This window comes from Gobio gobio (assembly GCF_949357685.1).
Source record: "Gobio gobio genome assembly, chromosome: 5".
Taxonomy (NCBI): Eukaryota; Metazoa; Chordata; class Actinopteri; order Cypriniformes; family Gobionidae; genus Gobio; species Gobio gobio.
The window spans coordinates 41,166,268-41,184,792 of record NC_137101.1 but is presented as its reverse complement, the minus strand read 5'-3'; the positions used below and the strand labels follow the sequence as shown (position 1 = coordinate 41,184,792).

Here is an 18,525-nt window from a genome sequence, read left to right as displayed (position 1 = left end):
TAACTTATCGTAAAATCTGTTCTGTGGATCCATCTGCTTTCTCTAATTCACTAAGGGCTTTTACCTTGTCAGATTGTTTACTATCTAACTGTCCATCAGAAATCTGCAGCTGCACCTGTTAAAACTAGAACGGTTCCATCCGCACGTTTCACTCCGGAACTGAGAGCAATGAATGCTATGGGTCGTCGCTTGGAAAGACTACAGGAAAACTGGACTCATTGTCCACTCTTTGGCTATGAAATAACATTTGCTCGCTGCAAGATCCTCATATTTCTCTTCTACCATTAAGAATTCCATATGCAGGCCAAAATCCCTGTTTGCTATAGTCAACAATCTCACTAATCCTCCACAACATGTTATTTCTGGCTCTGAGGAGCTTGTGAATAATTTTTTTCTATTGACAAATTTAAGTCAATCACTGCATCCATTTCCAAAGACACCCCTCATACAACTGACTCAACTGTTCACTTGATGTCAGCTAACTCGGCTTATTCCACAAACACTCTCTCTCTCCCTCTCCCTCTCCCTCTCTCTCTGCTTTTACTCTCACTACTTCTGGTGCTTTAATTGTTAAGTAACTTACATAGTGATGACGATTTCAAAACAAAGCATCATGAAGCTTCGAAGCGTTATGAATCACTGAGCCGAATGATGATTCGGATCGCGTGTCAAACCGCCAAACTGCGGAAATTTGGCGATTCAAACCGCTGAATCGACTCAGTGATTCATAACGCTTCGAAGCTTCATGATGCTTTGTTTTGAAATCGTCATCACTATGTAAGTCGTTATTTAGGGTTTTTTTGCGCACAAAAACTATTGTCGCCGATTCATGAAGTTATTTTAGAACCACTGTAGTGAGATGGACTTTGTAACGACGTCTTTAGAACCTTTTAAGGGTCTTGAGAGTGTAGAGTACCATTGAGCCAATGGAGGACTTTCAGAGGCATCAGATTTCAACTAAAATATCTTAATTTCTGTTCCGAAGATGAACGGAGGTCTGACGGGTGTCGAACGACATGAGGGTAAGTAATTAATGACAGAATTTTCATTTTTGGGTGAACTAACCCTTTAAGATGGGGGGTGTGGAGCATCATCAATTTGCTGACAATGTTCTCCTTATAAATCAGTTGTATATTCTCTTTTTCTGTTCTTGTTGTTCATCTTTCCAACAGTGATTCTATTTGTTAACAACAGGTGCTCATCACAATTGATTAGGGCTGGGACGGTATGGATTTTTTCTTACCGCGGTTGAAAAGCAAGAAATTCCCGCGGTTCAGCGGTAAACCGCTTTAAACGGCTCCCACTCGACTTTCGCGCACAGCCGCACACGCACACACTAGCGCAGGCAATTGAACATAATAAGGAACATGTTTATTTTACATTTATTTTTTCACGTTTAGAACAGGAACAATTAGAACAGAAATGGAACGATATCTGAAAAAAAAAGTGCTGGCAAAACGAAATCTAGACTAGGCTATGGTTTACATCCCAGCCTTCATATTTTTTGCTGAGAGAGCAGATCAGATCACGACTGAGAGATATGAAGATAGAACAGCATAAACAAAGACAAACAAACACATTTTTATTTATCGGTATTGATCAGTAATATATATATATATTTATTTGTTTATTTATTTCCAATATTTTTAATTTCAGATTACAGTCGTCGTCATCAAACAATCACTTTAACTATAACGACTTTCGCGCACACCCGCCCATATAATATAATATATTATTTATATTTATAGTATTTATATTTTTATATTACATATTTTTAAATATTCAGGCTATTAATTTGCATCTCGTGTGCGCTTTTGTCTCAGTGGTTAATAAAGAATAACGAAGGCTCAAGGCTATTTAATTTAACAAAGTGTAGTCACTCGCCGCTCACACTACCGTGATTGTATATTATGCTACTTTTATTATTTATATTTAATTTTTTATATTTTATAACATTTACATATTTATATTATTTTACATATCTCGTGTGGTGTGCGCTTTTGTCTCAGTGGTTCAAGGCTATTTAACGAAGACTTTTTAGGCTAATGATTATATATATATATATATATATATATATATATATATATATATATATATATATATAATTATATTTGTTATTTATATTACATAAATAATTTTTACATAATATATTATTATATTAGGCCTATTTTTACATATTTATATTAATTTATATATAGGCCTATATGCCTCTCGTGTGCACTTTTGTCTCAGTGGTGCTATTTAATTTAGGCTATATAATTTAACAAAGTCTCGCTGCTCACACTACCGTGATTGTATATTACTTATTATTTATATTTATATTATTTATGTTTACATATTCATATTAATTTATATATCTTGTGTGCGCTTTTGTCTCAGTGGTTCAAATATTTAACGAAGGCTATTTAATTTAACAAAGTGTCGCACACTACTGTGATTGTAAGCCTGCAAGACGGATATCTTTTTCGATAGCCTTTTAATGAAATTGGAATTTCAGAATCACATAGCCAACTTATATTTAATTGCCTACAATAGATTATTTATTGATTATATTGAATGAAATTTCGCAGGCCCAGCTTATTTGTAGTCAATCTTTCCCAAACAGAGTTGGAAGAGAGTTAAAACTTACCAGTACTAAGGAGTGCTGAGGCAGGTCCAGCTCAGTTTGTTCTTTCTGAAGCCGTGTTTTTTTTTTTTTTGCCAGCTATGGGAGAAAGCGGTCACCAGCGGTCGACACAAACCCATGGCCCGGGCGGCGCGTTCTTTTTCTGCTTTCATGACTTCTATTTACCTACCCGCTATTGTCGGCTGCGCAACCACATGAGAGAATTGTGTTAAGCACGTGCAATTAAAAACTGAGGTCCTGCTTATGCGCCTGTATTGTATGCTTTAGTAAAATTAAATTCAAATTATAGGCTAAAAGACATTACACAGGTACAAATGGAATGTTATAATGGAACATTGCGCTCCCCAACTTGCGAAAGGTCGGATTTGCTCCATCTTTTGATTAAGTTTTGTTTAGAAAACCTTGAACCCATATAAGACACACGTCATTAGACACAATCCATGTCATTAGAATCAATGAATCCATGGAATTAGACACAACGTGCACACATGTGCAGGCCAATGTTTTTTGTTTTTTTTGCGGTGATGGCGGTGACCATCTCAGACCCGCAGTAGGCGTCACGTGACCGCGGTATTGCGGTAATGCGGTAACCGTCCCAGCCCTACAATTGATTCATCTAGTCATGATTAAGCATTAATCTCATTCACTTAAACACTACATCAGTGTTATTTTAACACTCTCTAAAATAGGACATTATGTAGACGAGCAGTGTTAATTGAACTCTGAGGATTTTGCTCTGTAGGTTATGAACGTGTAAATTGCTGTTTGCTAATACATGAGCTTTTTGGCTTAAGACTGCAACATAAAATGCATTATGTCCTTCATTGTATTTTCTTGTGTAATTTCATAACAAGAAAGTTACTTTAATAAGGTGGTTATAATGTATTAAACTGAATTAATTATGAGTTATGACTCTATAAAATCAAAATTACTTTCACAAAGATGCATAATTTCTAGTGCCATTTCAAATGCATTCCACACAAAGGGTCTCACATCTGCATGACTTGCTGTAAGAGTGATGTCAAAAGATTTTTTATTACACTGATCAAATTAAATGGTCTTCCTCCAGAGTGAATGTGCAATTTGAAACTGCTCTTGTAAACCTTTCTCTGAATAACATTACAATTTCTTTCTAGAACGAGTTTTCAAAATACTTTTAAGGTCTCGTTGATTTTTGAAAGACTTCTCTCCAGCGTGAAGCCTCATATGAACATCAAGGTTTCCTTTACTTGTGAAACGCTTTTCACACTGAGGGCAAGTGAAAGGCTTCTCTCCAGTGTGAACTCTCAAGTGTGCATCAAGGTTCCCTTTAAGTGTGTAACTCTTTTCACACTGAGGGCAGGAGAAAGGCTTCTCTCCAGTGTGAACTCTTATGTGAACCTCAAGGTTTGCTTTGCTTTTGCAAGTCCTTCCACAGTGCTGGCACATAAATGGCTTCTCTCTGATGTGAATTTTGACATGTTTCTTAAGATGTTTCCTGTCTGTGAAGCTCGTTCCACACTGATGACATATAAAACAGTTCCCTCTTGTGTGACTCCTTATGTGGTTATTAAGGGATATTTTACATCTAAAACTATTTCCACACTGATCACATATGAACAGCTTCTCTTTGGTGTGAGTTCTCACATGGGCATTAAGGGTTGGCTTATGTGCAAAACTCTTTCCACATTGAGAGCATGAGTAAGGTTTTTCTCCAGTGTGAATTCTCATGTGGCTTTTAAGGCTTCCTTTTTGAATGAAACCTTTTCCACACTCTTGACAGGTGTAGAGGCTCTCTCCAGTGTGAATTCTCTTGTGAACGTTAAGGTTTCCTTTTCGGTTGAAACTCATTCCACACCGTTTACAGGTGTAAGGCTTCTCACCAGTGTGGATTCTCATGTGGGCATTAAGGGTTGGCTTATGTGTAAAACTCTGTCCACATTGAGAGCAGGTGTATGGCTTTTCTCCAGTGTGAACTCTCATGTGGCTTTTAAGGCTTCCTTTTTGAATGAAGCTTTTTCCACACTGTTGGCAGGTGTAACCCTTCTCTCCAGTGTGAATTCCCATGTGGATTTGAAGGCTTCCTTTTTTAGTGAAACTAATTCCACACACTTTGCAGGTGTAAGATTTTTCTCCAGTGTGAGTTCTCATGTGGACTGCAAGATTTTCTTGTTGATCAAAACTCTTTCCACACTGAAAGCAGGTGAAATTACTTCTAGTTGTTGTCTTTTCGGTCTGTGAGGAATTAAAAGATTTTTCTCCAGTTGCAAAATCATGATGATTCTCATTCTGATCCTTCTCCTTCGTTTCGTTTAGTTCTTGACTCTCTTTCAGCCCCATCAGGTCTAAGGAGAACAGCGACAAATACAAGTTAAACCCAATTTAAAGACGCAAAGCAACCGAAATGAAAAATTATAGACAGATCTCAAATTGGCCAAAAATGGTGTCCTTTCAACAGGGCTGTACAGTAGTGCTACAAAAATAAAAAAAATCGGTCTGTGTGATGAATACATTCACCCCAGTAGCACGCGTGCAATACAGTTTATCATGCGAGACAGAGCTTAATTGTGGGAGGTGAGAATTTGTTGTGCTCATGTGAGGTTAATCTAGTGCTGCACGATTGACTGAAATTAAACCAAAATCGTGATTTGTCTTAGTGAAATTATGAAATCGCAAAGGCTTCAATTTTTAAATAAATAAATATATGTGCAGGTGAAATCGCAGCACTGTTCAGAGCAGATCGATTGGTTCGCAATAAATGCTGCTCTATCTCTGCAAGCACTGTGAGGTTTAGTTCGAAAACAGGCACTGTTTGCATGAAAAATTGCAAATGTAAAAGCTGTCATGCAGGGCTCGGTGCGCACCGGGGTACCGAACCCGAGACTATCTGTAGGAGGTGGCACTCGATCTGTGCCACGATTCACGTGAAAGCAACACAGACTCGTGCGCACTTGTTCAGAAAGAAAAGGGTAACACTTTACTTGAAGGGGTGTGCATAAGACTGACATGACATCTTCATAATCATGACATGACACAGTTTTTATGCATGTTCATGACAACTGTCATTAAGTGTAATTCGCTCAATTATGTCGTTTTTAATGCAAAGATGACATTATTTGGGATGTCTTAGATATGACAACTTGACATAAACCGATACATCATAACCTGTCAGTGTCTTTGTCATGACAACTTGACATTACCAAGACAACATAACCTGTCATAAATCTTTTTTTCAGTGGTACAAGTTGAATTTGTCATTTAAAATGTCATTAAGTGTCAATATTCTGTCAAATTATAACAGCGTTGTGAATATTTTTCAGTTCATAATGTTTTTTTAAAAAAGTTTCCTAAACAGTTAATTACAGCATCCAACACATTTATATTTTCTTGAAATGCTTTTTTACATCATGGATAAGTCTAGCTAAGACACCATCATAATGGCGTACACCTAACCAGTGGTGCCATTCTATCATTTTGACGTGAGTTTTCACTGTTATAAAATAATTAAAGTAAATTAAAGAGTATTGACACTTAATGACATTTTAATGACAAATTCAACTTGTACCACTGCAGTTTAGGTCAAGGAAAATATTCATGACACTGTTATAAAATAATTTGACAGAGTATTAACACTTAATTTGTATGATATTTAAAGCTACACTGTGATATTTTCCCCCATCTAGCGGTGAAAAGGTATATGACCATCCAGTGAATATTAGTTTCTGTTCCTCTTAATTCCGATCGGTGCCATCGAGTGTTAAAACGCGAAAGGCGAAGCTTGAATTTACGGGTATGTCCCTCTTTGGCTAATGTACTTTCAAGATGGAGGGGCAACATGGCGACCCGCATTCGAACCGCTCACCCGTATGTATTTTCAATGGCATATTATAAACTTACGAGAATACTTTATTACTTGAAAGAAGTAAATATACATTAATGAGCACATATATTTTTGAAAGAACTAAGTGTTTTTAGCTAAGAATAAACTAAAAAAGTTACACAGTGTAGCTTTAATATTTTAATACTTAAGTTTGATAATTAATCTGCTATGTCATGTTTATGACAGGTTATGTTGTCTTGGTAATGTCAAGTTGTCATGACAAAGACACTGACAGGTTATGATGTATTGGTTTATGTCAAGTTGTCATAACTAAGACATCTCAAATAATAAAAAAAAGAAATTGCATATCTTACAATGGTATTTTTCATAATAGTGGAAAGATCACAAAAGGGGTTCATAGGACTTATTCATACTCAGCCAATTATTTCAAAACCTATTCCAATGACTCCTGAAATGTGTGCTTTGGGCTTAATCCCTGTAAGTTCATCATTGTCAGGCTATCATTAAAAAAAAAACTAAAAAAAAACGACCTACTATTTGTACATAATTATGCACCAAATTTTGTGAAAATTGGCCTTAAGGAGTGTGCTATAAGCATACGATCTGTTTTTTTGTGAGATGTTGCCCATTTCAACTATTATGGTTGTATCTTGTATGCACAGACATTGTATATGGAGCACACAAATGCAATGAGCAAACGTAGTTTCATAAATGTATGATGCTCGGGAGTCAAGCAGCAAATGAGCAGGGCTTGACATTAACGCTCGTTTGGGATACATTTTTAGAAAGAACAAATGAAAGAGAAGTTTACTTGCCAGCAAGTAGCCTGATTAAAATGTCAATAACATATCCTTTCTCCATGTCAGAATTTTAGCGTTCAGCGGTGCAGAGTAACACAGCCTGTGATTGGTAACTTAATCTTTAAATGAAGATTAAAATATATTTAATACAATTTATTTTTTGTCATTATAACAGTAGTATTATATAGCGATATAACAAACAGCACTCACTCCCAGCATCATACACAAGCTAGTCTCAGGATCAAATGATTGAGTTCAGCTTTGAGAATGAAACCAACCTGTTTGTTCCTCAGTATCTTCTTGTTTCAGACTGAATACTTCTTCAATCCTCAGGTCTTCACTTTCCTCTTTAATAAACTTATTCTTTGCTTGTTCCTCAGTATCTTCTTGTTTCACGCTGAATACTTCTTCAATCTTTATCTCTTTACTCTCCTGTATAATCAATGCCATCTTTATAATAGTGACACGTGGATCTCAGTCGCTTCACCAGGAGTTTCTCTGTGTTTGGACAATCTGTCATGATTAAAATGAGAATAATTAACAGAAAGAAAAATAAATTCACACTAAATCTCTTAAGTGTCTCAATCAGCTCTAGTTCAGTCATTCGTGTGTGTGTGTGTGTGTGTGTGTGTGTGTGTGTGTGTGTGTGTGTGTGTGTGTGTGTGTGTGTGTGTGTGTGTGTGTGTGTGTGTGTGTGTGTGTGTGAGAGAGAGAGAGTTTATGGACTTAAATCACCTGATTAGACTAAAAACTGCCACTAAATATAGATTTATATATCCCATTAAATCGGTTAAACATGAAAATATTTGTGATTTGTTTGTAAAAGTTGTCATTACACGTTTGTGTTTCTGTTGCATTTACACGGTTTTGACCAGCAGGCGACGTCAGCGCGCAGTGATTCGAACAATTTGAATTACTGAATCATTTTGGGAAACAATTGGTTCAGTTGACTCCGAGTTCCAGAGAAAAACTCTTGTTTTTTCATCGCTAATTTTAGACAATTGCTTCTTTTATGAGGAACTGATATAGTCCACGATATAGGGATTGAAATGATATGCACCTTCTGTTGCTGAGTTCATGCACTTTTCTAAAGATGATAGCAACGTTTATTAATGTTAGATAAATCATTACAACTATATATTCAATAACGCCAATTAATTGAACATCGCTTCCAAAAACTATAAAATAAACTGAACAGATTGCAACCATTTAAATGCTTGAAAACACAAACCTTTCTTCAGCCAAATCACAACATGTGCAGGAGCGCGGTGCAGCTCTATGACGTCACATCGCCACGTCAAAATAAAAGTCCTGTGTTGTCTGAAATCACAAGTGGATCGAAATGTACAGACAAAAACGAATAATAAAACCTTATTTAAAAACATGTTTAACCATACACTGAAAATAACGTCACATTTAATATGTAATATTATTTTTACAAAAGCACAGCAGTGATGTTTGAGTGCAGAAATAATATTTTACAATTTTTTTTTATACAAACAAGCCATATCAGAAACTAATATTCTACTACTATACAATAAAACTAAATCTGTATTAGTCACAGACTAATTTAAAATAACAAGACAAAAAAAAAATATTAAACTACCATCAGGAAATGTTGCAATGTGCTATTATTAAATGTGCAGTTCATTTTGATTTTTGACTTTCCACTAGCATCAACCTTTCCAGTGTTTTGATTTACTTCTACTTGAGTATAGAGAGCACGATGTGACAGCAGAAAAACTAATGAAATTATGTTAGTGCAGTGACATTTATTTTTATAGTGCAGTTATCGCTTAGATATCGCTGATAATTGGGGTTTTGTGTGATTACAGTAAAGCTGCTGATGTGGCTATTTCATAACCCATGAAAAAATCATGAAAAAACCCATGATATCTGTGCATGTACACCAACAATTACTTTTTCCAGCCAGTGTGTTGATGCCTCCTCAACGAAATCAGTGCACATATTTATTTTCTTTGAAAGCCTAATTTTGGAGTAAAATTTTATTTGGAATACTTCTAAACAGCTTACAGTTTACAGTTATAGTTATTAAACAATCATGGGAAACATTAATAGGGATATAGCTATTCCTTTGAACAAGTTAATTTGCAATATAGTCAGTCACAAGTTTGGAAACAAAAGACTTTCAAAAACAAAAAATGGTATTATGCTCACCAAGGCTGCATTTATTTAATCATAAATACAGTAAAAACAGTAATATTGTGAAATAATTACAGTTTAAAATAGTTGTTTTCAATTTTAATACATTTCAATATATGATTTGTTCCTGTGATGACAGCTGGAGTTTCAGCACCATTACTCCGTTCCGTTTTCATGGACTTTTAGGCTGGCCACACAACCCCAATCAATTTGGGGTGTGTGGCCCAATTCAAGGCTTCTCGCAACTGAATTTTTGTCCAAAAAAATCCTCAATTGTGTGGTGTCATAATTATTTTACTGCCCCCAATTGCCACACAATCCCAAATTGTAAATATCAAACATTATTTCTGATTGATCAGGCTGCCTCTGACTTGATGCTTCTATAGCTGAAACTTGGCAGCCACAAACATGCCACGAAAGTGAAGTATTGAGAAAGATCACCCATATTTGTTTTCTTCTCCTTTGTTTTTCTTCCCGTAAAACAAAGCTAGTTTCAGGAGAACCAGCTGACGACATTATCCCCCATCTGTTTTTCTTCTCAAGTGACATTTGATCTCGCGAGTCTCCATGAGATCTCGTCTCACTGTGAAATTGTTACTACAATCGGCAGGTGTGTCTTACAGTCCAGACTAATCTTCTAGTGTGTGCATTCCGAGGATTATAATGCTAAAAATCAATTGAAACTGCCTGTTTGTCTGTGGTGTCCCACAGTTTTAAGGCAAGACAAGATTAATCTTGTAATTAGGAATGACGGTATAAGGTCGTTTTTACTGTCCAATGACAGCCCATCTTATATATCTACTTTCAGTGGCATGGGAGAGAGTCAGAAGTTGATTGGTTGCCCTCACGAGTGAATATTGTCACTACATTTGCAAATGGATACAGAAAAGCAGCTGGATTTTTTTTTTAAATGTTGGCTTTATTAAACTACAGTATGTTTAAAACATGAATTGAATAAACAGTCTCATATTTATCTAGTCTATTTATTTTTAATGTGCTATATATTATTTTATTGATGTATTTTATTTAACGTTTTTACATTTAAAATGAATTTAAGCATTAAAACTTGAACTGCACAATTTTAAATGTCTACTCATTTGTCCATTTAATTATTATTATATATATATTTTTTTTCATTTATTAATTCACATTTTTATGTTTGAATTAAATTGCGTCTGTAATGATAGCGGCTGGTTTTATTGAGTAGTGGCAACCCTGTCTAGTATATGTTTGCGCATGTGCAGAGTGTGAATGGTGTTGGCCTAAAGGAGTTGGCTTAGTAAGCGTGGTGGCAGCACGCCACTATGAAAGTTACTAATTAAATGTCAACGTTACTCTTCAATTGATCTGGAGTTTTGTGTGGACTAGAAATGAATACCCCGACCAAAACAGCGCCAAACAAGAAAAATTACAGACAGTATTCCATTGAATACCTTATTTATGGTTTCATACCTTCTCCCACCAATGCACAGCTTCCAATGTGTTTACTATGTGAACAAGTTTTTTTTTTTTTTTTCAAACGAAGCCATGAAACATTCATGTCTAAAGGAGCATCTTAAGAAGATCCACCCAGACAAGGAAGTGTCCATTCTTCCAGGCCCTAAAAGAGAAACCATCAGCAGTCTCTTCTCTAGGAATACCAGCTAAATGAAATGGGGTTAATAGTGTGAAACAACATCTCCCTGCTGATAGCCAAATGTGGACAGCCGTTCACATTTTGGAGAAAAGTTGGTGCTAATTATGTCCACTGTCTTGTTCGTGTTTGTGAGCTGTTTGATAGCATCGTCAAGTCCCTGAAGGAGGTAAAGTTGTCATACAGCCGCTGCAACATCATACCTGGCAGACTTTTTTTGGAAAAAATTAATGAAGTCACGTTTAAGCACCAAGGGAAAAAAACATCACTCTGGTCAAATCCAAGGCGGTCATCTACATTCTCACCTCCAGGCTAATTCAAATTAATGATAGATTAGTTCATTTCATTCAAGAACACTTGTCAAATTGGATTTATACATAAACAGAGAATGTCAAATCACATTTACACACTCCACACACTCCTACAAAAATACAATCAGCAAATAAAACAAGGGAAAATATTTGGCTGCTTCATTGATTTAAAAAAAACTTTTGATTCGAATGTATGGCATAATGGACTCAGAGCCGGCCCAAGGCACAAGCGAACTAAGCGGCTGCTTAGGGCCCCCAAGAGCACACGAAAGGACTTTTTGCTGTATGTTATTTTATGTTGATTGAAATCGCGAAATGGCCTTAAACAATTACTAAATAAACTGCAAAATGTGAAGTTTTCTAATATGCACGGATTGATTCTGACAGCACTGCACGAGCTTGCAGCGCCATCGGCCAGACACTATTCACTTGTTAGCCAGGGTTCAAAGTCCAAAGTGTGAGAAAACCGGACAAAACTTGGCGCTAAAACGTAACTTTACTTGTAACCTTTTTATGAATGGATGGATTTGAGAATGCGCTATGGTTTAGTGCGAATAACTTGTCTGACGTCCTGCATGTCTTAGAGTAGGCTACAGCATAGCTTCCAGTTTCTCAGTAAAAGTTTCTCAGTTTTTCTTCAAGTGCTATATCGTCCCCTTAACAATTTAGCCCCTGAATTGTGTAGCCTACATTTTGGAAGTTTTTATTCAGAAAATAAAAAGGTTTTTATACACAGTCGAAACGGAATGCAAAAAATCTAATTATATTTTCGCCAAAATAAAAGCTCTGTTGTTTGAAAGAAATCAAAAAAAAAATTTTTCAAATAAGTCTCTTCTGCTCACCAAGGCTGCATTTATTTAATCAAAAATACTGTAAAAACAGTAATATTGTGAAATATTATTATATGTAAAACAACTGTTTTCAATGTGAATAAAGTGTAATTTATTCCTGTGATCAAAGCTGAATTTATCATCATTACTCCAGTCTTCAGTGTCACATGATCCTTCAGAAATCATTCTAATATGATTATTTGATGGTCTAGAAAAATGTATGATTATCAGTGTTGAAAACTGTTGTGTACAATGTCTTAAGAATTTTTTTGAAAGCTTTCTAGAAGAAATGCTGTTCTTTTGAACCTTCTATTCATCAAAGAATCCTGGGGAAAAGGGAGCATATTCAGCATAAGAGACTTCTTAAAAATAAAAATAAAAAGTACATATCCCAGTCTGAACAGTAGTACTGTAAGGCGTTGAATATTAACACTTGGGCAGTTGCATAAACTTAGCCATTATGTTTAGACTGTGTCTTAAGGACTAATTTGACACACTAGTAATTAATCAAGAGGTTATCAGTCTTACTTTTCTGATTCAAATTAGATCAATCTAACGTTTTATGTAACTGACTTTAATAAGTTAAGAACAGTCTTGAAGAAAAAAATAGACGACTAACTTTTAAGACTAGTCTAAGCTGTTTATGCAACCGGCCCCTGATCACTCTTGTGGGTTTGCTACTGTTACAATTAAAAACCATATAAGGGTAAAAACATGACAGCCAGACATGATGTAAGCAACACAGCTACAACTACTAACATTGATACTGGGTGTGCGAATGATAAAGAATTGACAATAGTCAATCGTATTGGTGGCACTGAGGGGCCCCCAAATAAAATTCTGCTTAGGGCCGCATAAGGGTTTAGGTCGGCCCTGAATGGACTAATCCAAAGTGGAATAGGAGGAAGGACATATGACATCATAAAGGACATATACAATGGGAACAAATGCAGTGTTAAAGGCCCACTGAAGTGTCTTGAAACGTGTTTGAACTCTTCTTCTTTTGCTGTTGCTTGATTTGAGTACTGCATAGAGGCGTAACCAGGTTTTCTCGTAGTTTAGAGTGACAAATTGTTCCAGCGTACTTTGAGGTCAAAATGCATACCTGCTACGCAAAATACATACAGGTTGGGGAAGTCAGGAAGTACATACAGAGGGAAGTCAAACGCTGGTCATCCCATTCAGAGATCACGCTACAGGCAGCTCTCGATGACGTCGACTGGGACATGTTCCGCGCGAGTTCTGAGGACGTCAGCGAGTTCACAGAAGTGGCGCTCTGCTTTATTAACACACTGACAGAGCAAGCCACACAAACAATAACTATAACGTCCTTCCCTAATCAGAAACCGTGGGTGGACAGTTCAATTCGCACTGCAGTAAACTCGCGCACCACCGCTTACAATGCCGGTCTCCTAACGGGGGATATGAGGGAGTACAAAGCTTCATGTTACGCTCTCCGGCGCGCCGTTAAAGCCGCAAAACTCCGCTATAAAGACCGAGTGGAATCTCATTTCCAACTCAACGACTCCCGGCGGATGTGGCAGGGACTGAGAACCATCTGTGCTTTTGGAACTAAATCCTCTGCAGAGGTGAGAGCTGATCCGTTACTGGTGAACGAGTTAAACTCTTTCTACGCTCGCTTTGATGGTAATCGCGGCAGCGCGACTCCGGCGAGTGACGCGTCAGAGAGAGTCCCTCAGAGCAGCAACGGTCACGTGATCTCTGTCTCGGAGGACGAGGTTCGGAGGGCACTCAAACGTGTGGATGTCAGGAAAGCTGCTGGGCCGGATGGTATTTCAGGTCGTGTTCTGCGGTCCTGTGCTGATCAGCTCGCAGGGCTCTTTACATCCATATTCAACGAGTCCCTTGCTACATCTGTTGTCCCCACCTCCTTCAAACGATCCTCCATCATCCCTGTACCTAAGATCAGTAAACCCTCTTGCCTAAATGACTATCGTCCAGTGGCTCTCACATCTTTAGTCATGAAGGTCTTTGAGAGACTCATTAAAAACAACATTTGCTCCTCCATTCCTGACACTTTGGACCCTCTTCAGTTTGCCTATCGTCCCAATAGATCGACTGAAGATGCCATTTCTCACGTCCTTCACTCCTGCCTCACTCACATCGACAGCAAAAGTGGGAACTATGTCAGGCTGCTATTTATTGACTATAGCTCAGCCTTTAACACCATAGTTCCCATTAAGCTAACACACAAACTCCTGGATCTAGGCCTGAATTCTTCTCTCTGCCTCTGGATTGAAGATTTCCTCACTGGCAGACCCCAGGCGGTGAGAGTAGGCCAGTTCACCTCCACCTCCATCACCCTGAGTGTTGGAGCTCCACAGGGCTGTGTGCTGAGTCCCCTGCTCTACTCTCTCTACACCCATGACTGTTTGTCCACACACAGCTCCACCTCGATCATCAAGTTTGCTGATGATACTGTTGTCCTGGGTCTCATCTCCAACAACAATGAGACGGCATACTTGGACGAAGTGGAGCAACTGACATCATGGTGCCAGGACAACTGTCTCTCTCTGAATGTTAACAAGACCAAAGAACTGATTGTGGACTTCAGGAAGAGACAGCATCGGTCATACTCCCCTCTCATGATCAGCGGGACACCGGTAGAGAGAGTGAGCAGCTTCAAATACCTGGGTGTGAACATCTCAGAGGATCTGACCTGGACTACACACATCCAGACACAGGTGAAAAAAGCCAGGCAAAGACTGTACCACCTGCGCCAGCTGAGGAAATTCAGGGTTTCACCAGCCATCCTGAAAACTTTCTATCGAGGGGCGATAGAAAGTGTCCTGACTCAGTGCATCACAGCGTGGTACGGGAACAGCACCAGTCACGACTGCAAAGCCCTGCAAAGAGTGGTGCGCTTATCCGAGCGCATCTCAGGCTCAGCTCTCTGCAGGACATCTTCACCAAACGCTGCAGAGGTAGAGCTACTAAAATCATCAGAGACATTAATCACCCTGCAAACTCTCACTTCACCCTGCTGCCATCTGGTAAGCGCTTCCGTAGCCTGATGGCAAAGACTGAAAGACTCAGGAGGAGTTTCTTCCCCCAGGCCATCAGACTCCTGAACTCAGTCACGTGACTTCACTTCACCCCGCACACGCATAAACATACAGTTTAAACATTAACATCCACATACTGCAATTGCACTGCACTTTACTTTACGTCCCTATTGTTACTGCGTAACAACCTGTAATAAACCTTGCACATTATACTTCTTTATATATACATATTATATATTTTATGTTAACCACTTATTTTTAAGTCTACAGTTTATCTCACTTATCATCCACATATTTTTTTTATTTTTATCTTATTTCCTATTTTTATCTTTTACTTGATTTATTTATAATTCTACTTATGTTAATACTTTTTATTCTAACTTTATTCTATTTCTATTTAATTTCTTGTAACTGTTATTTGCACTGTCCATGGAGCGGACCTGTTTACATTTCACTGCCAGTTGTATATTGTGTATATAACTGTGTATGTGACAAATAAATAAAACTCTTGAACTCTCTTGAACTCTTGGTTGGCAGGTCTGTGTTATGTAAATCGCAAGGATTTTTAACTTTAAACAGTCGGTACCACTTGCATAAAATCCATACCACTTGCTCACAATAGTAAGACATTCGAGTTCTGAAGGTTGGCTCGAACCATCCCCTCATAATTATCTTAATTTACAAGACACCCAAGCAGCAAATAAAAATTTTTCTCAAACCTCAGTGAGCAACTAACTTTAGCTTGTGTCCCAGGTCATCTTACTTGGTGACTTTAAGGGTGCTTTCACACTTGGTTCGATTGTCTGGACCGAACCCGAGTTCGATTGCTCCCCCTCCCCCACTGGACTGTGTTCATATTATATTATTTGGGTCCGAACCGGGGTGCGTTTGTGTCCTCAAAGCAAACAACAGCGAGTAACAACAGCGAGCGTGAAGATGGCGAAATGCATAGCGTTGCTCACCTCACTTTTATATTTTAGTTTTTAACCGTTGGTTTTGTTTCTAAAGCTTCAGTACGTAATGGCACTTGCGTCTATATGCCGCGAATGTACTGCAAATGCTCTAAAGAACGCTGAAGACGAGCAGAAATGAGATTTACAGCTCTCTGCTTGCAGTGTGTCAGTCACGCTCGTCAGGAAAATGAGTGAAACAAACACACATTTTTATCAAATCATCCGTCATTAATAGCGGTTCACTTCTGCGATTTAGTACAATTGCGTTCACATCAGCAGGGAACCGTACCGGAGTTCACATGAACCGTACCCCAGACCACCCTTTTTAAGCAGACTCTGGTATGGTTTGCGGGTGTCTTGTCAGGCTTATATAAATCTTAAAACGTATTAATCAAAACAGTAGTTTTGATATAGACTATTTATTCAGCTTGCAGCAGTTCTCATTGCAGTTCTCTATTGAGTGCCTTTGCAAAACATAAATGTAAGAAACTTATCCGAGATGATGACGATTATTATTATTATACTAAGTTATGATTACAAATGACTTTATATGAATGTGTTTGAATGTATTTTTATCTGCTGGGATGTAAAAGGATGTAAAAGAACCGGTGATCCGTTTTTTTTTTAACCGGATCATTGAAACGAACTGTCCGGAAAAAAAACGGTTAGTGGAAAAAAAGACTTCCCATCACTACTTTAAGGTATTACTTCTAACATTTAAAGCATTAAATGGTCTTGCACCTTCATATCTGTCTGACCTACTCCACCAATACTCTCTTGCCCAGTCCCTCAGATCGTCTGAGCTTGGTCTTTTGTCCACTCCTCATTTCCGGTTGTCCACTGTAGGTGGTAGGTCATTTAGTGTCAATGCTCCTAAATTATGGAATTCGCTTCCCCTACCATTACTTTGTTATATCATCTCTGTCTACCTTCAAGACCATATGTATTTAAAATACTCCATTGTATTTTGAATAATGTGGCTATATAAGCCCTGTGCTTGTATTGTGCATGTGGGTGTGTAAATGTACTATTGTATATGTGGGTGGGCAAATGTACTTTCTAACCCTATGTAAATCAGCCTTGAGCTATGGAAAGGCGCTATATAAATAAAACCTTCTCTCAATCCAGGTTTAAACCCTGAATCGATGATTAATCATCATGCGCGTGCACTCAAAAGCCACACCTTTTCCACTATCAGCCAATAGCATTCAACATGGAAAAAATCAGGTGTGCCTGTTTCACAGTGGAAGAACAAGAAAAGATTATGAGGAAATATGACGACTTTAAGGCCATTTTAACCGCAAAAAGCAACACAGTTGCAGCGGCCAAAGCTCTGGATAATTGCTGGCAGAAAATAGCTAATAGTGTAAATGCGTATGTTTTTACACATTAATTTGTATAGGTTCACACAGAGGATAAAACCGATAACGTAAACAAGATAAAATATGAAATAAGTATACTTCATATAAAAAAAGAAAGATATTTGTACAGAATCAAGTCTAATGTATGAATCAAGACCCAAAGATTGTAATAGGTGGGATTGGATTATTTCATTAACATTTTCTATATAAATTGTCACAAAAATACACATCAAGCATTATTATTAGTGATAGTTTAATACAATGTATTATTAGTGCTGTATACACGCACATACAGTCATGTGAAAAAGAAAGGACACCCTTTAGAATTTTATGGTTTTATGTATCGGAACATCATAAAAATCATCTGGTCTTACAATTTGGTAAATACAACTTCAGATGAACAACAACAAATAACATATTACACCGTGTCGTTATTTATTTAACAATAAAGCCAAAATGGAAAAGCCATGGAAGACAACTATGCTTCTAGAGCCACTTTTGGCAGTATCAGTCTCTCACACCGGTGTGAAGGAATTTTGGCCTGCTCTTCTTTACAATGTTGCTTCAGTTCATTAAATATTGTGGGAATTAGTTTATGCACAGCTCTCTTAAGGTTGCCTCAACAATTCAGTCAGGTTGGGGTCTGGACCAGTGGTGTAGTCCTAAAATAATAAGTTGTGTACTATTACGCAGTAGCACAGAAGTAAATAATTAAATAAAATAAAATTCACAATATAATTTTTTTTCACTAGTAACATTTGTTTAATTAAAAATAAATATATACAGTGCATTCTAAAATTAGATTATTTTTCAGATTATTTTGACCGCATTTGTAATAATAAATGAAACATGTTGCTTTGCAATTATATTCATTGTGAAAAGTGATAAAGCTGAAATAAATGATTCATTATGCAAGCGGGAGGGAAAAAATATTTCCAGATAATATTTTCTTAAATTTGCTTTGGTATTAGGCTATATAAAAGCCAATTATTCAAAGGTTGG

General features: G+C 37.4%; 1 protein-coding gene across 1 annotated transcript; it reads right to left on the bottom strand.

Moving 5' to 3' along the window:
• Nucleotides 1–2,699: 2,699 nt before the first annotated feature.
• Nucleotides 2,700–8,537, bottom strand: LOC307126162 (uncharacterized protein). The gene is made up of 3 exons (XM_079816568.1): nucleotides 8,478–8,537; nucleotides 7,525–7,759; nucleotides 2,700–4,950 (listed from the first exon to the last, which is right to left on the bottom strand). Exons 2-3 carry the CDS (start codon nucleotides 7,694–7,696, stop codon nucleotides 3,746–3,748), a joined length of 1,377 nt encoding a protein of 458 aa, XP_079672694.1. The 5' UTR covers nucleotides 7,697–7,759; nucleotides 8,478–8,537; the 3' UTR covers nucleotides 2,700–3,745.
• Nucleotides 8,538–18,525: the final 9,988 nt, after the last annotated feature.